Source organism: Maniola jurtina, chromosome 12 (genome assembly GCF_905333055.1).
Source record: "Maniola jurtina chromosome 12, ilManJurt1.1, whole genome shotgun sequence".
NCBI lineage: Eukaryota > Metazoa > Arthropoda > Insecta > Lepidoptera > Nymphalidae > Maniola > Maniola jurtina.
In genome coordinates this window covers 3311209-3337489 of record NC_060040.1, presented here as the reverse complement: position 1 = coordinate 3337489, position 26281 = coordinate 3311209, and the positions used below count along the sequence as shown (strand labels likewise).

The window sequence follows — 26281 nt, the reverse complement described above, 5'->3', positions numbered from 1 at the left end:
AGATTTTTGTGAAAAAAATCATTGCTCTAGAGACATTATCCACGAAGGAAACAGGAGAATACGTTTGTATGGAGAAAAGCCACTCACGCTTGCTCTTAAGATGGCGCGTGTGTATCGATACAAACGACAACTGTTCTGTAGGATAAAAGCGCGCCGTCGACGCACGTTTCTGAAACGCGCGTCAATGGCACGTTTAAAAAACGTGTTGTGCAAAGGCCCTAAGGTGAAACATTTTTACAGAACAATATGTAATAAGTAGGTACCTAATAATATGTTGTAGCGGTTGCCACATTCACAAGCAGATGTCGCTTATAAACTCAATAAATCAACAACGCTCGATACACAAACCACAGCCTGATAACTCACGACCCACGGCCTAGATGGCAGCATGGGTAACTTAATTGGAAACTCAAGGAGAAACACGCAACTTTCAATCGCATTGACAGAGCATTTATTAAATTGCACTATATATAGAAGTTTCAACATACAACCCTTGGCCCAGCTGGCGCTAACGTGTACAACACCGCTCGGTGCGGTGGGAAAATTTCCTATTGCTACGGTCGAACACACAGCCTCAGCTCCCGTATAATGTTATTATAAAAAATGTTTCTGCAAATAAAGAATTTCGAAATAATATCATGACGCTTTGTGCAGCGCAGCACCGGTGTATGCGGTATGGCCTTTACCATAATTAACTGGGCATAAAAATAAAAATAAAGATGTTATGGATAGAAGTAGTCTTTATTTACAGTTTTAAGATCGAATATCACGCGTATTGTCTTACAGTATAGTACGCTATTGCTTTTAGACCTTCTTATGCTAATAATTTCAAAATAATATCGAAGTACATATTATTAAGATTTATAATACAATACAGTTTCCCTTGCAACTTTGTTAACAATAGGTACAGGGACATGTTAACTTCGTGCACAGATTTCACTTAATGCCTTAACGAAATCAAAATAATTATAATACTCTGTATACTTACAATGCAAATAAACTGCTTTCGTATTGAATTTTTAGAAAAAATTTATAGTGAGAAGTAGGTATAATTATCATAGAATTAATCATGAATTCTAAAAGTTTATAAGTTTAATAAATAAAAAATATTAATAAGAACCGAGTGTGTAAAAATCAAAATGTAATAATATACAAGTCTTGTATATTCTTTCAACTTTAAACTATGATTAAATGCAAAAATAAAAGCTTTTCATACGAATGATAAATTTTAAATCATATTATGTAGGTATATTCAGTGAATTATTATCAGAGCTCTAAATCGCTTATGACTTATTTGGTACCTATATAATATTATTTTGTACAAAAGTATTTACACAGTTATGTTCATTAGGTGGCAGTAGCAAAACTAAACGACACTTAAAGAAGTAAATAGGTCAAATACTTGAAAATCAGGCCAGTTAGTAGTTTATCGAAATCAGAGCGAACATTACTAAAACAATAATAAATCGCAAATATCATAAATTAGACTTCAGACTATCCAGATATTTTAATTCTCATAAAAGTGAGAGGAAAATAAAAAAATCACGCAGTTTCTTTTATATATTACGATTCCTCAAATCATAAGCATCAATTAAATGCCTTTAGGGTTAATTCACACGATTTAACGTCCGTTAAAAAAGCGTTCAAATAGAATAAATGCATTCACGAGCATCTGTTCACACGTCAACGCTTTTTTATCGCTCTTTGTATTGTCAGCGCAACACCGGGTTTTAACGCAACGCTTTTTTAACGCTCGTGCGAATTAGGGCTTAAAGGCGGACTGCAATACAGCCGCACTGCGCAGCGCTGCACCACGCGTCAAAATATTACTTCAATAATTTCGTATAGTGCATATACACTTTAAATGAACTACGTACGATACGCTTAGCGCAATGAAGCTGTAATACAGTCCGGCCTTGAGAAATCTAAAGATTAACTACCAAAGTGAATACCCCAATTTTTGTAGAATACGAAAAACTTTTGTCTGTACAATTTTTGGCTCTCCCATAGTGTCTTAACATGAAAATATGAAGACAATTAGGCTCAGCTATATCATGAGTTAGACTTTTATCTTATTAAATTTAACATTTGATGTGGGTAAGTAAATTGTTGCAGGGAAAAAAGGCCTATTTACAAAGACACTGTTATTTATTAACAGGATACGTTTAATAAAATATTGGTTTTTATTCGATAAGTATAAAAAATTACACACGTCAGAACCTGTTCGACAGGTCACACACAAAAGAGTCAACTTTTCAAGTTAACTAATAATGATAACACGATAATACTTTTTACAAAAATCACTTATAAATGACACACACACCACAACAATCAAGAAAAAGGTGTAATTACATAAAAGTTAAATTTTACAGGAGCAAAAACTGAATGAAAGCTGTCGAAACTTTGCAACTTTGTGACTTTGTTCAGAAATGACCTTTAGTATTGTATTCAGTGATCACGAACGTTGGACTCAAGTTATATTTAGAAGTCCCTACAAGAGACCTAGCAGTGGAAGTGGATGATGATAAAACTTCTTACAAACATCATTTGCAAATATAGTTAGTCCTATAAAATGAAAACTCAAACTTAGAACTCATGAAGTGTTACATAATCTGTGGCGTACGCTATAACCTTCTCAAGGGCACAGCGTAAGGGGAAGTCCAATCTCTTTCGAACACTTCTTGCAGCTCCTTCCGTATATCGCGCGTGTTGTTGAGGCAGTAGGGCTCGTAAACGAAGGCGACGCCCGCGGTGTTCACGAAGTAGTCGCCGTACCAGTTGGAGGTGCCGATGTAGGCGGCGCGGTCCGTCACCATGTACTTGTTGTGGTTTACGCGAGCGAACGGGATCTTGTCCTGCTCGGGAGTCGATGGCACGATGAAACGTCTCTGGAATGAAATGGATCGTTTAATCGTGTGTAAATGTGGTAGTGGGGCGCGTCAATTCTCGGTAGGAAAGGCATTCCGAACCAGTGGTAGATGCTTTTGACGATTCAAAAGAACTTGTAAAATTCTAATTGAATAAAAATATTTTGAATTTTAATATATTTTGTTTTCAGATTAGACAAGCTATACTAAAAAACGCCTTGACAAAAGTTGGCGGTGGTAAAACTCTGTTTGGCGGTGTAACAAGTAACGTTCGCGTTACTTCGGTAAACCTTCAAATCTCCTAGTACGCACCACTTGTATGTCGAGGCGCGGGTAGGAGTCCGCGAGCGCGGCCAGCGACGCGAGGAAGTGTTCCTCCGCAGGCTGCGAGTGCTTCCACCAGCTCACCAGCAGCCGCACTCGCACGCGCGACTCGATCGCCGCGCGTCGGATCGCGTCGTCGATCTTCGGCCAGAATCTAGGCAACGAGAAAACCTTCAGATATCTATACTTATACTTATAATAAAACTGTAACTGGACGATTTCTGTACATTAAATATATTTTTTTAAATTTTAATCGGAGGAAATATTAATCGATATAGACCCCAAAACAATTTTTTTTTAATTTTTGTCTGTCTGTCTGTATGTGCATTACGAGAAAACTACTGAACGGATTTAAATGAAATTTGGTACAATTTTAGATGATACTCCGGGTCACAAAATGTATAAAAGGAAAGGCTGACTATCTGACTAGAACGCTAGTAAAAACGAACATAGGTGATAGCACTGATGATTACTGTATACCATACAAAAAACTACGATTTTTTTTAAAACCTTGTCTTTTTAAAAAGTTCACAATATATTGCAAATAAAACATCTGACTGACGTTAGAGGTCAAGAACGTTCCGTAAATAAGTCACTCGAAGTCAATGCCGCATCGTAGGTGGGGCATTGACCCGTGTTTTGCACGCTATACAATGCAGGTTTGAAAAATACTAAATCACTAAAAGTACAAGATAAGGCAAATGGTTATTGGGGGTAGCATAATAATAACGCTAAGTTTTTGGTAGCGTTCTGGTTACACCCTGTAAAGGCACGTACTTGAGCTTGGGCGTGTACTCGAGCGTGGGCCCGTAGTCCATGACGGCGATGTGTACGAACTCGTCGGCCGCGGCGATGACGCCCACGATGGCGTCGTCGTCGGCCGTACGCCCCGCCGGGCTCAGTGGCGGCGGCGAGCTCTGAACCAAACACAATAACCTTTAAGGTCCATTGAGAATTGAGATAATAATGAGCGTATCAGACACATGCCGTGGCAAGATAAGAACCATACTAATATTATGATCCATACTAATATTATAAATGCGAAAGTGTGTCTGTCTGTCTGCTACGTTTTCACGGCCCAACCGCTGAACCAATTTAAATGAAATTTGGTATAGACATGGGATACATCCCGGGAAAGAACATAGCCTACTTTTTATCCCGGAAAATCAAAGAGTTCCTACAGGATTTTAAAAATCGAAACCCACGCGAGCGAAGCCGCGGGCATCCTCTAGTAAATAAAAAATGATATTTATTTGTAAAAAAAAGTAATGCTGACATAAATTTTTGACCGCTCATTCCCAAAAAATTAAGAACTGTGTCATGGGAGTTAGTGCCTTCCCTGTTACATTTGTTCTAACTTTGCAATCACCAATTATTATTATCTAGTTAAAAGCTTATTCAATAAGAGTAACTACAAGGATAATAAAATAAAAACTAAATGAAAAATAAATAAATTTAAGTATTTGTGTGGTTAATTAGTATTCGCAGATATCAAATTATTACGGCAGACATCGATACACACTGTTTCACCCATAGACCTATGATTTTTCGCTTCGCTCAAAGACTGACAAAGTGAGGGAGCGAGAGTAGTTAGATAAGACACACTGCCGCGAGCGAAAGCGAGATAGCGAAACAAGATGCCGATAAGTCATTGTTTACGTGAGTATCGGTCCTTATGAGTTCGGCCTGTTCCAAGTCGAGGTGATTTTTTGCATTTACTAAATAATTTTACGATTAAAACGTAAAATCTATGTCCTGCCACCATGGTGTCTTGTTCAGTGAGCGAATGTGACGTTACAAGACGTTATAATGCGCGTAAATACACGTTTCACAGGTAATTACTGATTATTTATACTAATTGTTTATAATCATTATTTCGTCATTTGTTGTTTGAAAATTAGGCAAAATAACTATTGGAAGCTTAGATGATAGGTTTCCCTTAAGACTTATCATCAAATTACATTGCTAAATGAAGAATTTTTGGATATTTTGTGTAAAATTTAAAAACGTTTGGTTAGGATAGGGATTGACAAAGTGATGACGTCACAAGTATCGATAGTCGATAATCGTGTCTGCCGGTAGGTTTGATGTGATAGGCTTAAGCTGTCTGTCTGTCTGTCTGTCAAGAAACCTATAGGGTACTTCCCGTTGACTTATAATCATGAAAGGCAGGCAGGTAGATCTTATAGCACAAATACTGGAATAAATCTGAAAACTGTGAATTTGTGTTTACACCATTTAAAAAAAAATTAAAATATGTTTCAATTTTCAAAGTAAGATAACTATACCGAGTGGGGTATCATATTATGAAAGGGCTTTACCTGTATATTCTAAAACAGATTTTTATTTATTTTTATGCATAATAGTTTTTGATTTATCATCGTGCAAAATGTTTAAAAAAATACCCGAGTACGGAACCCTCAGTGCGCGAGTCTGACTCGCACTTGGCCGGTTTTCCTTTTTATTTGGTGTGACTTAGATTTCATATACAGGGGTAAGGGTAATCCGTACATTACTGTATTTAAGTGCTTATCGGGGAGGTCATTAGCTATGAATTGAGCGCCATATATGTATATTATTTATTTTTATTGACTTGTCACTTAGACATTATACCAGTGTTATTGTATTTAATCAAATTATATTGACTTGCACCCTTTAAAAAAATAGAGGTGGAAAACTAACAAATTCTGGTAATTTTTATGAAAATCCCAAAACACGCAGAAACATCCATACTTACGCATTTTTATTCTTGACAACGTGATATACATATAGATTATTATAAATTGCTTATTTGTAGTAGCTGCACCAAGTCATTTCATTAATAAATAATAATTTGTTACCCAGCTTTAGCTTTGTTGCTATTTGTGTATTTGAAATGTATTTGATTTTTTAAGATTATAAGATACTGTTTACTTCACGTCGTTAAACTAACTCATTAGTGTCCTATGATTTCGCCAGTAAGACTATCGATAATACAATGCTACAGTCAAGACAACTCTATTTCACGCACACATTTACGTTTCATTTTTTGTAACACCGGTAATCTGTCATTGTTGATCTAGTACATACTAAATTTATGGTTTCACCATACACTGTGCCAGAAGTGTATGGTGTCAAATATCGGCAGACACTGACTCGGTAAAAAGAAAACAAAAGACGTCACCGCGCACCGTAAAACACTCGTCTTCTCTCTGGGTTGGTTTCCGCACTTAAACCTTTCCGTCTGTTGTGCGTATCACAAACACACGTGATACTATTAAAAACCTCGCCTGCGACTGAGTTTTTAAACTCACACGTGATTCAATAACCCCAATTTTGCAACCGTTTCATAAACTACCATTGTGGCCACGCTGCGTTCACACTACGTCGCTTTGTATGTTTTCAAGTTTGTGTTTTTTTTGGACATCAAGAATTCAGGGCATTTTGTGTATGGGTCAAAACAAGATCCAGTTAGTCCCTGGTGTTAATTTAACGAACGATTGCGTTTTCCTTTTACGACTAATGAACTGAAAAATAAAAATACTAATCAGTAGGTTAGTTATTAATTAATATACTAATTAGGACTTACGGTATCAATTGGAGGTCATGATAAGTATGTAGGTACTTACTGGGTTGGACATTACATAATTAAATTCAAGCCACCAGCACGGTGGCAAAGTTACACTCCTATAATCGCGCAAAAAATGGAATTCTCGTCTTCAGCAATAGATTTATTATCACTGTCTACCATAATAGGAGGTGTTTTATCATTGATATGTTCTATAGTTCTAATCGCAGTGTGGTGCTTACATCCGAAATGGCGGTCCCTTCACAACTACATCAGCATCAATCAAATCGTAATTGGCACTTTGTACCTATATTTATTTACTCCTGCGCTGGACAGTCCAAATAATGTTTTAATAAAACTAACTGACTCCTTATTTGAACTGTCTTTTTGTTGGTCGCTTTGTGCGTCTTTGCTTGCGTACATAAGACTTGTGTTAGTTTTTTACGGCGACATCTCGCATGAAAAGTTGAAGGCGACTGCCTTAACGTGTGGTATAATGCTTGTTCTTGAGGCAAATATGAAAATCGTTACATCTAGGTATATTTGATAGCCCCGATGCATGGTTCGGAGTGGATGCGATGAGTATATTCATAGTGTCTACGGCTATTCTATTACTATTTGTGCAAGTGCTCAGAGCCGTATTGCCATGCGGCAAGGAGAGGTTCCGTCACGGAAGAGTGAAACGTGTAATCGCACTTATCGGTGTTGCGATACTGTCTGATATTACCTATTATGTCTATAATAATACAATTCATTTTGATACAACTTTTAATTTTGTCACTGGATATGGATCTGCGATGGTTCGAGTGTATTTGTGGTCTCAGATTAATACCGCATACAATTGTTGTGCTCTTTAACAGAGCCTCGCAGGATTATTGGAAGAAACGTAGAGCTCGACGAGTACCGAATAACGTTATTTGACTTCTTTTTTTAAACGTTAGGTAACTATTACAAAATTTAAATGAAAATATTACAATAAAACTTAAAGCTAGCCTTATCTAATTACTATACAAATCATGCCCGCGTGGAATGGTGCCAAGAATACTGGCTGCATTTCCGCGTTGGACAGCCAGGCTGATCCGTTGCGCAAAAAATGAGCCAGCCCTTCTGTCACCCGATGAGGCTATTAAACGCGGTGAAATGTCTCGTAAAAATTTCTTTGCACTAAGACTCCATGGCCCCAGGGTCTCAACGGCAAACGGAACAAAAATGTAACTCTCAATAAGAGAGGCATACTTACGCCGCTTGCCGTTTTCAGCCATTTCTGCTGCGGCTCCCGGTCTTGATACTGTCTCCCTGATATGACACGGGGCCAATGTGTCAACGCACGTTGCGTCCCACATTAGCGCCCGTCCCCGTTCCCAGGGACTAAACTTTTTGACTTCTTGGAAAGGTGTATAATTTTCTGTGTGTAAGGGGGAACGCCGACTTGCAGAGTGGAAGATCGGTGGACTCAACTCAGCTTTATACCCTTTAACTCTTGGCAAGTTTGCGTTCTCCCAAAGACGTAATGGGTCTGACTGTGTAATACTGTAACATATTTTTACCATCCATTTATTAAAATATCTACTTAGGAGTAGCTATACTGTTGTTTTTTTTAATGCCTCTCCACTTCCTTAGCTGTTCAGTGTTTGGATTACGCTTATTGGCTACTATTGCCTTTGCGGTTGCTTCTTGTTAGCATTCTAAGCAGCTAGGCTTCCATCGAGGCCAACGTTCTGATCCGTCTATCAACGCCCTGACCCGTGTATCTAATAGTCCAATAGTCCCTGGCGCTAGGACTTCGAGGTCGCGAGTGGCTAGAGTATGGCCCTAGCCGGCGACCCTGAGAAGTCGGCAGCTTGCTGTGGCACAAGCTGCCGTGCCTGCATGCAGGGGCATGAGGGCAGGGAAGTACATCCCTCAGCAGGAGCCCAATGGGCGTCGCACGAGAGAGACACCGACGCACGTTCGTCAGAGGTCCCGGAGGTTCTCAATATGTGCTGTGGAGGGCCACCGAGGGGGTTTTAGTGGGTAGGATTTCCCCCTCGTAAAAAAAGGCTTCCATCGAGGCGCTCGTAGCGTCGGGGTCAGCTCAGGAATTTGGAGAATTTCATAGCTTTCGTAAGGAGCGTTCTTGGCGACAGTGTGCACAGTCAGCGTTCAACTACCTATTAATATTTATCTCTTTTAATGACACGGAATCACACTTCGATTAAGTATGTACATTTCTTGATAGTGATAGTGGATAACTAGTCGCTTTCTTATCGTTGGTGGGGCAAGTGTCTAAGAAACATCTTGCCATCGCATATAGTGGGTTAAACCACGTTCATCGATTTCTGTACATCTTTTGCGGCCACGCTGCTTCTCCGCACTACGTCGCTTTAGGTAAGTATATGTTTGCTAGCTTTGGTTTCGTTCAGGAAATCAAGAATTCAGGATATTTTGTGTATCGGCGCGTCAAAACAAAGTCTCTGGTGTTAATTACGATCGCTTTCGTTTTCCTTTTACGAGTATTGAACTCTAAAATAAAAATGAGTAGGTTAGTCATTAATTAATATCCTCATTAGGGCCTATGGTATCGATTCGAGCTAAGGATATGTAGGTATTTTTACTAGGCGGTCATTCTATTTTATAATTAAATTCAAGCCACCAGCACGGTGGCAAAGTTACACTCCTATAATCTCGAAAAAATGGAATTCTCGTCTTCAGCAATAGATTTATTATCATTCTCTTCAGCAATAGGAGGTGTTTTATCATTGATATGTTCTATAGTTCTAATCGCCGTGTGGTGCTTACATCGAAAATGGCACTCCCTTCACAACTACATCAGCATCAATCAAATCGTAATTGGCACTTTGCACTTATGTTTATCTACGACGCAGGACAATCTAAACGATGTTTTAACGACATTAACTAGCTACTTGTTTCAACTGTCTTTATGTTGGTCACTTTGTGCGTCTTTGCTTGCGTACTTAAGACTTGTGTTAGTTTTTTACGGCGACATCTCGCATGAAAAGTTGAAAGCGAGCGCCTTTACGTACGGCACACTAGTCATTCTTGAGGTAATTATTGAAATCGTTACATTTCTATTTGACAGCGCCGAAGCATGGTTTGCAGCGGAAGTGATGTGTACATTCATAGTGTCTTCGACTATTCTATCACTATTTGTGCAAGTGATCAGAGCCGTAATGCCATGCGGCAAGCAGAGGTTCCGTCACCGAAGAGTGAAATGTGTAATCGCACTGATTGGCGTTGCGATACTATCTGACATTATTATGTCTATAATGGTACAACTCATGATGATAAAACTTTTGACTTGGTCAACAGCCATGGATCTGCGATGGTTGCAGTGTATTTGTGATTTCAGATTAATACCACATACAACTGTTGTGCTCTTTAACAGAGCCTCGAAGAACTATTGGAAGAAACGTAGAGCTCGGCGTGTACCGAATAACGTTATTTGACTTTTGGATAGGCGTGAAATTTTCTGTATGTAAGCGGGAACGCAGACTTGTCGAGTAGAAGATCTTTTAAACCGAAGGCCCTTTGTGAACAACTGAATCTCAGTCTTATCTGCAGGTTTGCGTTCTGCCTAACTTTAGCTGTAACACATTTCTGCTATTCATTTATTGAATAAAATACTTTTCAAATATTCATTTATTAAGTAAAATTGTTTTTTTAAGGCCACTCCACTTCCTTCTTTTTCCACACTCCACGTGTTTGGATGACGATCCATGAAAGGCACGCCCATTGGCTAATAGTAGCCAGACCATAGGGTCTAGGCGATTGCTAATTGTCTACATTCTAAGCACCTGACTCTTAACAATTTCCAATGAGGCGCCAGGTCAGATGTCCGAACGGATGTATTTGAGCATTTCAATTTTACTGAAGCTATCTTCCACAAAACTATAAATAAGCTAAGAAAGTGACGTCTAGGTCCAGTACACAGTGTAACTCACGGTGATGTAGGCGCCGTAGCTGGAGAGGTTGAGCGGGTGTTCCATGTCGATGTCTGTGCCGAGTTCAGCGGGCCACGACGCTGGAACCGCATCCGCCGCGCCTAGGCTCCAGTACACCTGCGCAGGAAAACATGGGCTCATTTCATATTCAAAAATCTTAATTTCATATACTCTTGTGGCACTTAGTCAAGACTCTACTACTGGTTCAGAAACGCTGAACGTGCTGTAACCACAATAGCTACCTATTAAACTCAGCTCAGTTATTTAGAAAATAATATTTAAAGCAAGATAGTCAACTTGGGGTAAGATTTGCAAGTAGCACCCTGCGAAGACTCCATACAATATGTTTTACATAAACAGAATCAGAAAATCGGGATCTCCAATTTTTTATAGCTGTTCAAAAAACATTCTCAGGGTACCTGCACAACCGCGTAAGGGCCTACGCTGTACACATACAGATATAAAGTGCAGTATTTTTGATTAGCATCTATACTCAGCTTTACGTACGTTTTTTTTTCTCTCTCGTCTGGCTTTTACAATGATTAGCCAATGTCAAGTTTGTTGTTATTTGTAACAAGTTAGCTAAACTATACAAGTATGGACCCCGTCTGTGCCGCCGCTCGCCGACATACGCACGGCACCCCCTTAGAGCGCTTTTCAGTCAGTTTTAACAAAAAAAAACACTCCAAAAAGTCACAACACGCGCGCCAGCAAACGCCACCACAGACGAAGTCCTTTACGTACGTTGACATAGGTATCGCTCGAAATACACGACTTATCTACACTTGTCAGTATTCACTATACAGTTATAATGAGTTTACCGATTTATAACTTACAGCGAAATGACGGAAGTAATTTCTATTATACGACAGCCCCGTGCTGGTACCAGTCTGTGCCAGTTAAAAGTTTTACGACAAAGTGTTTCCTTACAACTTTTACTCACGAATTTCTGTATTTCCATTAAAACTTATTTTGTCATTTTATAAAATGGAGGCCTTTTGCTAAAATCGTCTATCTGCACACATTTTCTATACATTTAAGAGGATACTGCCATCTGTATGTCATAGGGAAAAGATGAAAGTCCCGTCATCTTTTCCGTGAGGTAATCAACTGGAGTCTTATTCGCCATCTTCTGGGTTATCGTGATATCCCCAGAGAATTCACAAAATCACTGAAACTTATCTTTTGGCCAACTGGGCCTAAATACCTAGTGTAACAACTGGGACACCAGAATACGTTGATTTGCCACATGCTTATAGAGAATGTTAAATCACGATGCTGCGATCGACCCTAAAATTCTGAACTTCGAATAATCGACATAGTAAATAGTTATTATAGCGTAAAAACCTTGTATTTACTTTGTCATTGGCCATTGCCATCGCAAGGGCGGCATCAATGTTTGTTATTTTTAGCGCTCCACTCCACATGCGATCATTTAGCATGCACTTCACAATTTATTCACGTGCCATATTTATCAACAGGGTTTTGACGGCCTCTTTGGCACAGTGGTAGGCGTTGTGATCTTATAAGTGAGAGTTTCCGTGTTCGATTCCCTGCAGGGTTTGGAATTTAAATTTCTTAATCACTGGTCTGGTATGGTGGGAGGCTTCGGCCGTGGCTAGTTACCGCCCTTACCCTTCCGAATGCATTTCTAATCGACCAATGATTCTAGATCTCTGCAAGCAAGTGCAAGGTTTGTGACATGCATTTTAAAAATCACCCACTCCCAAATGCCTTTACATAAGATTTACATAAATTCCAATCGCCTATGATCTGAAGAATGCATTGAAAATAATATCCCGAAAACAACAAGACTTCTGTACTTGTGGTAGAGGAACCAAAACATTTTTTGTAAATCATAAAGATTTACAAAAAATGATTACTACTTTTAAAACTACTACTATGCACTATTATTACGTTTAAAAACTCACATCAAATATTTTCCCCAAATCGGTCGCAAGGCAGGAACAGTTGTAGGCGACTATACCCAACTCTTTGACCTGCAAACAGATTTCAAATTGTTACGGTTTAGCATTGAAATAATTGCATGGAACGGCTATCCCGCATAAAAAATCTCTTCAACGTGCCATCGCGTCATACTCGGCATCGTTTGTTGTTTTGTCATAACTCATAGCCTGAGATCTATCTTACTACTATAGCGTACTTTGTAAAACGAGACAGTTTTACGACGCGGCATTGATTTCGAGTGACCTATTTACGGAACGTTCGTTTACCTTCTAGCGTCAGTCAGATATTTTATTTGCAATATATTGTGAACTTTTAAAAAGACAGGATTTATTTTTCAAATTTTCGTAATTTTTCTATGGTACCTTATCTTATTAGTCACCAACGGTACTATCATCTGTCTTTGTTTTTGCTAGCGTTCTGGTTACACCCTGCATATAGAGATCGTTGCGGCTTAACTTCTCAAAAACCGCGTACGATTTATAGCTCGTTCACACAGGCTGCGTAAGCGTAGACGTAGCGCGTACCATTGCGTTGTAGTGTATGGAACTGTATAAAACATGGCACACCGCTTGCGTAAAGCGCGGACGTATGCGTAACCCGGCGTGTTAGGGGTTTACGCGCGTCACTACGCACGTGTCACGTGTACGACATTGGTGTGAATCGGCCTTAATTGCCGAGCGTTCTAGGCTAGTACCTGTGTGAGCGACCTCCAGTCCATGTTGGCACTGCCGATGTAAAAATGCGTGCGGTCCACCAGCCAGAACTTGGTGTGCAGCACGCCGCCGCCCAGCAGCTTTGAGAAGTTGAGGCTGCGCACCTGAGAGAGTGATACCACAACTATTACTTTTTAGTCGTCTTACAAAGATGCACTGCAAGATCTGCAGTCTGCACCTTGGAAAGATATGTGTAATTATTTTGTTGCTGAAATTATCTTCAACTGCAAAAGTTTGTAAAATTTACATTTTTATGTGACTTTTATTTGTGTGTTTTACAAAGTACGATTTTATTTATTTATTTGTGCCTTTCATAATGCTGATCAACTTTGGTTTATTTGTGAGGCACAAATGGCCATACTTTTATCTGACTGCAACGTAAAGGAGTGGTTATGTCTTCACCAATCAATATATTGTTGTTGTTAGTTCCCTTGGGGCGCTCTAGATTAAACGCGTGGACCGATTTTAATGATTCTTACAACAGATTTGTCTCAATCTTACGAATGCTACTAAAGATTTAATATCTTTGAAAGTCAATGGAGTATGGCTAGTCAGATGTCAATTGTATCGTTGAATAGGTTTTCAAAATTATTAGGTTCCCTGATATGGGAGAAATAAGAATAATTCACACATATTTACCTGGGCAGCTTTTTTCTTAATTAAATATTCAGTATCTACGTTAGGATAGGACTTTGAAGGCCAGTTTTGAGCAATTTTCAAGTTTATTTTTCTCTTTGTTCCGGCTGCAAGTAAGGCCTGGAATACTTGCTCGCCCTGCAAACAAATTATCAAAGTATGGGTAGAAGCAAATGTCAGTTTGCAGAAGTATTTTTTGGCATATAAATACTATATTAACGTAACATAATTATTAAAAATACTTAGTCCTATGTCCGCGATGCAAGCTATATCTGAGCCTGCGTTTTGAGTGACGGCGAACCGCGTATGGCAGATTGCGCCGCCAAGTATGCGCCGTTACAAGTGCACACTCGCTCACACTCCGGGCGAGTTAAAAAGAGTCAACATTTATTTAATGCGCCACTCATTCCGCCACCGCTATGCACAATCACTCAGGACACAGACTTCAGTCTGAACCAATCCCTGCATATTCGCCCAAGTGAATTTCGGTTTTTTGAAAATCCCATGCGAACTCTTTGATTTTTCGGTACTAAAAACAGCCTAATGTGATAATGTCCTTCCCCGGGTTGCAAGCTATCGTTTTCCTTTCATCGAATTCGGTCAAACGGATGGGCCGTGAAAACCAAGCAAACAGACACACTTTCGCATTTATAATAGTATGGGTTGGGTCAAAACACCAACAATTAGAAAAAAAAAATATACAAAGCAATAAGTACTTACATCCACAGAAGAGTTATAAGGATATATTTCATTAAACCTAAGTGTCCAATAGAAAGAGGCGATTTCTATTGAAGATTGAGCTTCATCTATCAAATCTAACCAAGCGTTTTTGGTCCGCGTGTGCGTTGTATTCGGAGGATACATGTGGCCCTCCGGTATACTTTCCACTAACGATAACCTGAAAAAAATTTATTGAATCAACAAGTGTGCTATGAGGCCGTTAATGATCTGTTCTGAGTACTGAAATAAATTAGTTTGGTCTATAGAAGGGTTATACGTCCGTCTTTTTTTAGCAATATGGTAAAAGAAAAAGATGCAGATAAACATCATAATCAACGCCTATTTTTTTTTCAGCAGCCTTCTGTCAGCACCTATACAATGTTGGATTGGTTCAGCAGTGGCACCAACGCAACTAGTACTTATGAGCATTGTCACTATTGATGCTGGAACACTATAAGGGTGGGCACTCACCTACACTCGTCTGAGCAATGCAAGTTGACGTGAGCAGCAGTGGGCAGCACCTGCACAATGTTGGGCTGGTCCAGCAGTGGCACCAACACCACTAGTACTATCAGAACTATCACTATCGATACTGGTATACATGACGGTCGACACCATATGCTTCGCTTCTTCCTTCTATACAAAAATAAATAATTGAATCATTCAGTGATCTTATTTTACAACTGAAATAAAAATATTTATTTACTAAAATAATTTCAAATTAAAAATTAATTTATCATTTCACTAGGAGGACATACTTTCACATTTATAATATTAGTAGGATTAGGATGTATGATGTGTAGCTGTAGGCTATAAAGATTTGTACAAAAAAAAAACTTTACACTTGTAACTTAAAAAAAAATAAGTATAACAGAATGCACACACTTGTCATTATAGCTGTTCCCGTTCTCATCCCTCATCATGAAGATCTGCTCCCACTGTTCCAGCTCTTCATCAGACGACGACGCGTTCCCCACACTCCCTGATTCTAGCACAGTCTGTGAACAAAACGTTGAGCTTAGGTTGAAATCTATAGAGTGCACTTTGACTTTGCTAAGACTTAAATTTCAGTTAAAATGAGACAGATTTATGCCACTGGCTCGTTTCAACAGTGTCTCAAGTCTACATACATAGAGAAACTTCTTCAGATTTTCAAGCATTTCGCTTTCTTGTTTCTAATACACACTGCTAGAAAATGGAATACACTTCCAGCTTCCATTTTTCCTGCTAGCTGTAATATTGAACTTCAAACGAAGAGTGATTAGGCACCTTTTGGGCAGACAAGCTCTACTTAGCTAAATATACATTATCATTATCAATAGCCCGTCGCCACTACTGAGCACTTGTCTCTTCTCAGATTGAGAAGGGTTTTACCAAATAATATGCATAACATCATCCAAATATTGCAATAAGTATTTAAATAGTGATTGTGTAGACCTAACTAGACTCCTCAGATACAATTTGGCAATGAGCCAGCAACTTTATTTAGAGAGCTACTAAGGTATACAATGGTGACTTTAGTGTTTTTTTTTTGGGCACTTAGGTCAACTGCAAGATTTTGTTGCTTAACACAGATAAGTAATACCTACTTCTATATCGAAGAAGACCTAAATAATCTCTCCATAGGGGATATCAAAAGTTTTGATATCCCCTATTGATATCAAGAGTGAATAGGCAACTTCTAGGCAAGCGCGCTCCATCTTAGGCTGCATCATTACTTGCTAGCAGGTCTGATTGCAGCCAAGCGCTAGTCTATATAATTAAAAAAAATATGATTTGGTTTAATAGTCTTAAAGATGAAGGTAATGATAATTCTTCTCTCGTCTGGCTTTACACTGATTCATCAAGTGTGTAGTTATTTACAAGTTAGGAAAACGATATGTATAAGTATGGACTTCGTCTGTACTGGCGCCCGCCGACATACACGCGGCGCCCCTTTAGAGCGCTTCTCAGTCAGTTCCTCGGTCAGTTCCACCACCAATAAACACCAGCGGGACACAAAAACCGGCCACTTCTAACAAAAAAACACTCCAAAAAGTCACAACACGCGCGCCAGCAAACGCCACCACAGACAAAGTCGGTAATGATAATAGTCATACGTGTTTTAAAGAAAAAAAACAACAACATAAACCTAATAAGTAATAACTATTCCTCACTGTGAAAAACAATAAGATTCAAAGATGTGGTAAAATTGAACAAAATAGAAATTAAGAAGTATAAAGATTAGAAGATTACCGTCTTACTTGAGGAACACAATATGAATTTAGTAAGAACTATTAGCGTCTTGCAAAAACCCAGAACAGCTAAACAATGTAATTATAATAATTGATAAACAATGACTAAAACTTACTCTAACGTTGCTGATAACTTTTTTGAACAAAGGGATTAAATAGCCCATGATGTGCGTTAGGTACTTTATAAAACACTTGTCGATAATTACATCAATTAACTTAATATTATTTTATAGGATTCTTTGTCTATTTTAAGTCTAGAAACAAAAGTAACGTGGATTTTTTTGCCGCTGGATTTGTTTTTGTTTTGTAGGTATATTTTGAATTTAAAGCTTGTCAAAGTCAAAGTGACACTGACACATTAACTAAAGTGACGTTTGATTAATCTCCCTAAAAGTGTTTCCACTTGCGCTTCCGGTTTCACCCTAGTGTCTGTAGGAAATCGCCCTAAATTACCCTAAAAATTGTTTAAAATACCATGACTTAGGGTGCTTTACAATATTTCACATGAATTATTGCCTGTGTCACTTAAAATGAAAATACCCAGCTCCGCAACAAATTACCTATATTTGTACCAAAATAACTTTAGGCCAATTAAATTATTGTCACCTTATCGATAAAAGTACCTAACTACCAAGGTGTGAGTTTAAAATTGAATTTCGGAATTGAATGGACGTCCCATCTCAACTCCTAAGTACCTAGTAGATAGGTAGGTAGTACCTAGTAGATAGGTAGGTACCTATCTACTAGGTACTGCCTGCTACTGCTAATAAGGTCAGCTTTGAATGTGGCATTAACTTAAAAATTTGCTTACCCAATACAGAAAAAATACTTAGATGCAAGTATCTACAAGTAACTACTATTCACATAAAGTAGGTACCTAAGTACATAAGTGAGCTAAAAATATTCAACTTTAAACCTAGTTCAAAAAATAAACACAATTTTACTAACCATTTCAAATTTTCTGAACAACATAATTTAGAAGAGCAATAGAAGTTATCAGTTGTAAATACCAATATTGTATTTTGCACTATACCACGTAACCTAACACGTCGCATTAAATACTGCATTTTCGTTCGAAATCCTGATGCTTCTACTCGTTTAATACCAACAAATCGTGCAAGCGCTTTTGCAGCAAAAATATAACTGCAAAATAGCTGACGTTGACTACCACCGCATTGTGAAATTGTGAATGTGGTAAGTTAGTATTCAAATACAGTATTAAAGGCTTGGACACACGCAAAGCACGGTGGCAGCGGCGCGCGGCTTTTTTAATGCACGGCACTTCATGGTCGCAGTCTACGTAGAGTTAAAAATGAAAACTCTCGCGGCTCTTGTGACTCTACCAATCATAAAGTCGCGAGAATGCAAGTTGCCAAACAGATTTTCCTTGGGTTGCATTATGTCGGTCTGAATACACGCTATGCATAACTATGCGAATCTATAAAAACTGAAAATGATCCATACTAATATTATAAATGTGAAAGTGTCTGTCTGTCTATCTGTCTGTCTGCTACCTTTTCACGGCCCAACAGTGTAACCGATTCTGACGAAAAGTACAGGGTTAGCTTAAATCCCGGGGACATCCCGGAAAATCAAACAAACCCTTCTCATTCTGAGAGGAGACTCGTGCTCAGAAGCGAGCCGGCGATGGAGTGGTCGTGATGATGATGATGATGATGACTATGCATGCAGGCTGCAAGGTGAGACAGAAACAGCGTGCGTCTGTACTCTGCAGCAGGATATCTCGTACGTGCAATTACAGTGTGATTACAGCCAAAAATGCCTTCATATGCGCGTTCAGCGACATCGATTCCGTCGCGCGTCCTGTATATCCAAGAATTTATTCGATACCTAATGTATAACTAGGTAGGTATGCAAAACGGCACTAACTAATGCAGTAGGTGGGTAATTATTATTATACAGTCACGGATTTAATTTCGTTGGCATAACTTTTTTATTGCAGGGTAATTTGTTACCTAGGCTAGCATAGCTAATTTGTTTAAGCGTGTAAGTTCCTAAACCTATACTTATTTGCTGTCGTCCTACTTATTACTTATTGTCTTAAAAGCCGTTAACTGTAAATAAAATCGGTCAAGTGCGAGTCAGATCTCGCATAGGAAGGGATCCGCACCATCGTACAAGAAATATCACTTTTTTTTTATTTTCATGGCGGCTATTTTGAAATGTTTATTATTTGTTGTTATAGTGGCAATAGAAATAAACATTCTGTGAAAATTTCAGCTTTTCACCTATTACCATCAGTTTTTGTAAAATCCCATACTATGTATTTCGCGATAACTCAATAAACTATTAGTAGGTACCTATATAGGACGGCAGTTTAGGTTTTTAAGACGTGCCTGAGTTGGATAGTAGGTGCATAAATATTATATTATATGAGGACTGAGGAGCCACGTCTTTTCTTAAAAAAAGATTCCGATGAATTGAGAACCTCCTCCTTTTTTGAAGTCGGATAGAAAAGCCGTGCAGGTGTCGACTGTCATGCATGGACAAAGCTCCTTACGGCTTGTGTAGTAGGTACCTATACGTAGTATTTTATTTCCAAGAATGGGATATTTTTTACAGGTAGGTATATAAAACTTTTATATCAAACTGTAAAATCAATAGTTGGATTTAGGTATTTATTGTTAAAGCAATTTAACGATGGGGATCATCGTTAAAAGGAACCAGCTAGGAGTATAAATACGGCTGTTCTTTTATTATTGAGCTTTAAAATTTTATAGGTATTGTAAAATGATTAATTTCTACTTGAAGAAGTTTATTTTCACTAAGGTGTACAACCGGACTATATAAAATACCTAAATCTGAACGTTCTATGGGTAATAGAAGTACCTACGATATAGAGATTCGGTACGGTGTACAAAAAATACGGTATTGAAAATTCAAAATCCTTTATTGTGTCATTTGTTTTATGTCTTAGTATTTTGTGTCTTTTGTGTTTGTATAATAATTTATCATTCATCATCTAGTTAGTGTAAAGTGGCACTGCTGTTCCAATTAGATGTAAAATTGGATTGGGGGGCTTTTGGCGGTCAGTTATTCTGGTTCTCTAGGGATTTTTGTCTGAAATAGCTACTAATTCTATATTGATAGAAATAGTATTTATTTAGTGCAATGCTGAGTATGGGGACGTTGCGAAGCCACGACTCAGCGCAATACTTAGATTGAAATCTATAGAACGCACTATGACTTTGCTCAGAGTTAGAACACTGTTAAAACGAGACAACGTTACATCGCTGGCATACACCTGTCTCATTTTAACTGAAACTTAACAGGGCTCTCTCCGTCACTCGTTTCATACAATCGTAGTTCCAATTTCATTTGAATATTAAGCAACCAAAGTCCATGAAATTTTGCAGACATATTCTAGAAACTAATATCTATGTATGTGGTTTTCCAGATTTCTGTTAAAATATTCTGTTTCAAAGTTACGCGGTCTTAAAAATTTTCATACAAATCTTTAAGCCCCTGTAATTTTAAAACTACTTACATATTTTTAGAAAAATCTAAAACACCACAGACATAGATATTAGTTTTTAGAATATGTCTGCAAAATTTCATGGACTTTGGTTGCTTAATATTCAAATGAAATTGGAACTACGATTGTATGAAACGAGTGACGGAGAGACCCCTCTTAAGCCTGAGTAAAGTCCAAGTGTGCTCTATAGAGACTTCACCGACATTCGCGCCACATGTGTAGAGCGGGCATAAAACAAATTATTCACAAAAGGTACACAACTACACATCCCCATGTGTGAAAAGGATTCGTGAAAAATTCAAGTGAATAACGACTTTGCCTGGATGCTCCTTCAGTTTCACGTTGTTTTACGGTCGGCGAATTTTTGCATAATGACATCAGATGCAGAGTGCTCGTGAATTTTTTAAATGCTCACTTTTAGGTTTAAGATTTAAATCACATTTAGGGCCAGTTGTTTCAAACCATTAGGGTGGAGTTCGCCGACTTTTAAAACGGCTGATTATTAGAAAACCGGCTGATTAAGTGATTTTTACTGTTCACCAGCACCTAACCGAGGTTTGCAGCCCTAAAACGGCCGTTTTACCTAACCGAGCTCGGAAGGGTCGTTTAACCGGGGTTTCCACATTTTTACATCTGTTGTGCCCTTGTGTACAGATCAATTTAGATTATTTTGATTTGTCTTTGCGTTGTTCATTTCAGTAGCGTGCAACAAGTGTTTAATGTAATGGTTGGAAATAATTACTTATCTTACTTTCCACTATATTTTGATATTTTAAAACCAACTCCGAACTGATGCGCTTGTCGTCACTTGAAAAATCACTTGTACACATTAGTAGTGTTGAATTGGGGATTCTGTATCAAAATTGGTGGGGATTTTGGATCACTCTCGCTACGCTCGCTCGCTTCGCTCGCCGTGATCCAAAATCGCCACCAATTTTGATACAGAATTCCCCAATTCTAAACTACTGTCCTCAACAACACATTAAATAAATGGAGTGTAGCTAAATCCAAGCAAAAATTAATCAACTATCCGTATTTTGAACAAACTATTCACATGGTTTAAGAACGAAATATTCATTCTATTTGCACGAGCAAATATGGTGATAAAACTAGATAGGTACTAAGAAACCTTGAATTTTAAAATTACTCTTCAAATGTAATATTTTTACAACATGAAAAACAACTATTTGGCTATAACAACCTACACCAAATATTGTGTTTTCAATAAATGTTTTCAATAATCAGTAAATTAAATAAAAGAAGCAGGTATATGGAAGTTAAACAAGCATATTTAATCATCTAAAACTTTATTATTCATACACCACTTTTTTAAACAAGTTACATTTTTCAGCGCACAGATGGTCGGATGATAAACACAACTATATATGTCAGAATGTGAATTATACAACTCATACAATGTTAATAAACGAGGACATCCTTTATCTTCTAAATTATGTACGTTAGGATTACTTAATATATCTTTTAACCATAACTGCTTTTCAAGGCCTTTACAATAAATATCATTATTTTTTAAAATATCTATTAGATGGTATTTATAGGTCTCGTAAGGCACGATTCCCTCGCTCCATAATATTTTTCTATTCTTTTCAATCCATTTAACTTGTTTCTTTTCTGTGTCTGTTAGCCATTCATAGGGATATGGCGGTTTTATTAACAAAACTTGAACTCGATCACTATACACTATAGCAATCTCTTTAGGCAGAAAGTAATTTTGATCATTTTTAAAACCTTGAACGTCCACAATAATTTTCATGATAGTTTTCGAACAATGTTACTCAGCGGCCTATACTCCACAAGACGATCGTTTATGATTAAACAGTAAGCGCTGGTATTGCTTGGAATTTCCTGAGACGTTTCTATTTCCAGACGAACATCAACTGGACCAGTTTTTAAATTTTCATTTTGTCTGGAACAATCTATGACAAATAAAGGCGCTATTTCTTTAAATGTATGAAGATCAAGCAGTGGATCAATAGGAAGGTTGTAAAACGACTGACGAAACTTGGTGTACATGTCGTATAATATACTGTATTTATTTTCCTCAAACTTGAGATTTAAAGCATCATACGGATAATAGTGGGAATTCAGGAATAATGTGACATTGGTTAATGTACAATGATCGAATATTGTGCTGTCTCTGTTTTTAACGTTTTTTCTATTAGTTTGCAAACCAAATATAACATATCGAGGTTTTTCTAATTGAGAAGCAGTCTTTAACGCCCATGAATGTTTGGTAGTTTTTGGCAATAATGGATATTCATACAAATCCCAATTTCTAAATGCTATTTGTACGGGATTATCTTTTTCTAATTTCCTTAAAAGTATTAATCTTTGCTGATCTGATACTTTAATATGTGGTACTCGCCATTGGATTCTCTGTATATCAATGTCTACAATATCATCGCTACCCATGACAACACTATTTATGTTAGTACTACCTCTGTTAAGTATGAGTTCATGTTTACAGTTTATTATTATTTTATTGTAGTCTTCAGCAAAACCTAAAATCTTATTTAAGGGTATCAAAGCATTAAAATTTCCATTTTGATTTTTAAATCCGTCTATATTCCAACCCCAAGCAGCAGCCGCTTTACTGTCACCGCTATTCATTGAAATGAAAGATTTTATGGTTGTAGTTATTCCAGCATTTCTAATACGATCGATTTCAACACCATTCATTTCGTATCGGATATCTTGAAAAAGAAATGCAATTGCATTATTACTGAAGTCAACACTTTTCTTTTGAACTTTGCCAGCTTGATCTTTATGAGTCACCGAAACTTTTCCTTCAATGTAAATGGAACTGGCTGATGGTAACACGTAAATATCTTGCTGGTGAATAGGTATCCGAATTTCATCATTTTCATTGAAACTGTTATTGTATGGATTATATGTATGAACCTCATAACTCTCGATAGAGTTATCGAATTCAGGTAATTCGTTGATCTGAAGGAGGCTCATACTTTGAAGCCGAGGGCTTTAAGAAATTGTTTATTACTCTGATGAATTTTTTTATATACTCTAACACGTCTTCTTTGTTTTACACTTTCCTTGGTAATAACTTTCTTAATAGTTGGGTTATACTCTTTATAATAATTACTTTTGTTAAATACGATCATTTTGACTTTTTCAAATGAAGACACAAAACAATAGTTTCGCCCTTAAAATTTATATTATTGCCTTCCAAATCCAAAATTTTTATTGTTATTGATGAAATTATCTTTCTTTTGACCGGAAAATATATCACATTACTTGGAGATTCTATAAATCTATGACCTGGAGGAATGTTTGGCACAAACTCATAAATAATATGTGAAGGAGAACCGTTAGTGTACGAACTCTGTACAAGATCACATTCGATCCTTATGACAGACAGTGGTAGAATGTTAACGGATTCTGTAGATTCATGCCATTTATTTGCTTTTAGTTTTTCGTTAGAAAAACCTAGCATAGGTCCAATACTATTTTCTGAATTAAAGTTTATAGTTTCAGTACAGTACAAAGAGCATGTCATTGTATTGATGTTAGATTTTATTTGTAATTCACAATTTTCAACTCTTTCTTTTAGGTATTCATACAAATCTTGTAAATCGTAAGCACCTGGTTGAATAAGAATTCTTTTTTTCTCTTCTCCATATTCAAACACATTATTATTATAGTCTACATTTGGAATTGAATTAAATGCAGAAAAATATACTAAGCCACACTCATATTCGTCTTCCAAAATAAGAGGAGGGGCGTAAAATGATTCTAGAATAGATTTTTCACCCACGATCGTGAGTGTAATAGACATGATGGTTAAATGAGCTTACATATTTTTGTATCATCTATTTATTTTCAATTTTTATTCCAAAAATTAATAAGAAATTTGATACATAGATGGCCACAGTTATAAGAATTAGATCCTTGATAATTGTCATAATTATAATTAATATTCGCTCCCACATATTTTACAAATTCTTTAGGCGGTTTCAAATTACCATAACTATCAAAGTATTCAATGTAATTATTTATTTTTGCATAGGCTACCCAATGAGTTCCAGGATTTTCAGAGCTATCTAAGTTGATGATACCACACTCTTTTTTAAAAGGATATTTTGGAAGTTCATTTCTCATAAATACACCTCTGAAATAAGGAATATTTTTTGAAATTTTTAGAATATCCAAGTTACTTAGAGCACGATTAGGTAGCCGCCGAATCAGTTTTTTTCCTTTGCTGTGTATATTCCCAAACCATTACCATAGGGCTTTATAAATAATCCTTTTCCGATACACAATGTTTCCATCTTCTCGTTATGTCTCTTTAGTTCTTGAAATTTTTTTTTCATTAAATTAATAGCATTGACTGCTTTCACTATACTAGCAGTACCACCCGCTAAGCTGCCCGCGGCAGACAATCCTGCAAATATGGGGACTAGTGGCAAAACCCCACCTGTCTTTGGTATGGGTATTATACGCGGTACATTAACTGAAGATGTCGCTGCTAATTCCTTAGCAGCAGCAAGAGCTAATTCGATTGCAGCTTTTTTGCATTTAGGTTTCAATTTATGGATATGTTTTTTCGCGCGAGATACAATATCCTTAAAGCTTTTCTTAAAACCAGCACCAGAATTACTTGTTTTCAAATTGTTAGATTTTCTTCTCAAAGTCATTTTACGCTTGGATGGTTGTTTCTCCATTTTTAATAAAAGAGAACTCTGCTCAGTATCGTAGATAATAAGAGACTGAAAGTTGTTAACATAAAATGTGTTTATAAAAGATTTAGTTTATCTATCCAACTGTTTTCACTAGGCGGCAGACCTAACCATTTGACATATAATTTATTTCCTTTTGTTTTTAAAACCTTTTCAATAAGATATATATCAGGATGTTTTGTTTTTTGTAATTCTTCAGTATAGAATGATCCTAAAATAGGTCGCTGTCTTGCATCTTTTAGAAGGTAAGTAATTGGATGAGTGTTTTGAACTTGAGCTATATTAAAAATTTCAGTTGACCAGTTGGGAGTATATCCTTTGTCAAAAGTTCCTTTGTATTTGCTTATTCTTACATAATCTCCAATTTTGAATTTTGAACGTTTCTGCGATGGTGCTGATAATTGTAGTAGTCTGTATCTTTTTAGTATATTTTGTTTATTCTTTTCATTAACTTTATCTGGAGCTGTACCAATTGTTCTGTGAAATGTGGAGTTATATTTTTTCATGATGTGCTCGAGGGTTCCATCATTCCATTTGTAATTCCCTTGCAAGCTAAATTGCTTGTACATTTTAGTTTTCAACGTTCTTATAAATCTTTCTACTATTGACGCCTTTTTAGTGGAATAAGTGGAATAATGATTTATACCGTATTTTTGTAATAATTTTTTGAAACAACTATTATAAAATTCTGTTCCTAAATCAGTTTGTAGATTTTTGGGAACACGACCTTTTTCTAGTAACTTACTAAATGCTTCAGTCACAGTTTCTTTATTTTTAAGTTTAAGCGGATATGCCCATGCATACTTTGAAAAAGCATCGATGACTGTTAAAATATATTTATATTGTGAATTATCTTTTGAGAATGATTGCATATCAACTAAATCGGCCTGCCATACATCATCAATGTCTTTAAGTATAACATGTCTTCGAGGAAAATTTTTCCTAACATTTTTATGTATTTCATTTACTACACTATCTTTGCTCATTTTTTGAATTTACGACTTACACCTTCTATATTCCTTTTTAGACTATTTATTTCTGATTTTAACTGCAACAATGTTTCCTCTACTGTTTTTAATCGTATATAGAGCCCATCTAAGAATTTGTCAACATATAGTTT

The 26281-nt window shown here is 37.0% G+C and overlaps 1 protein-coding gene across 3 annotated transcripts in view; it reads right to left on the bottom strand.

Moving 5' to 3' along the window:
* Positions 1 to 1775: 1775 nt before the first annotated feature.
* LOC123870193 (5'-3' exonuclease PLD3-like) overlaps positions 1776 to 26281 on the bottom strand; it is a 71383-nt gene continuing 46877 nt past the window's right edge. The window contains exons 1-11 of one of the 3 annotated variants that reach the window (XM_045913395.1): positions 17899 to 18117; positions 15602 to 15714; positions 15188 to 15352; positions 14717 to 14894; positions 14000 to 14134; positions 13342 to 13464; positions 12611 to 12679; positions 10680 to 10796; positions 3969 to 4108; positions 3180 to 3345; positions 1776 to 2888 (exon numbers count right to left, since the gene is read on the bottom strand). In XM_045913395.1, the coding sequence (XP_045769351.1) occupies positions 2625 to 2888; positions 3180 to 3345; positions 3969 to 4108; positions 10680 to 10796; positions 12611 to 12679; positions 13342 to 13464; positions 14000 to 14134; positions 14717 to 14894; positions 15188 to 15352; positions 15602 to 15714; positions 17899 to 17922 (1494 nt within the window). In that variant the 5' untranslated portion in view covers positions 17923 to 18117 and the 3' untranslated portion in view covers positions 1776 to 2624. Of the gene's footprint in view, positions 2889 to 3179; positions 3346 to 3968; positions 4109 to 10679; positions 10797 to 12610; positions 12680 to 13341; positions 13465 to 13999; positions 14135 to 14716; positions 14895 to 15187; positions 15353 to 15601; positions 15715 to 17066; positions 17272 to 17898; positions 18118 to 26281 lie in introns of those variants that run through there. The other 2 variants (XM_045913394.1, XM_045913392.1) reach the window with 2 other exon arrangements.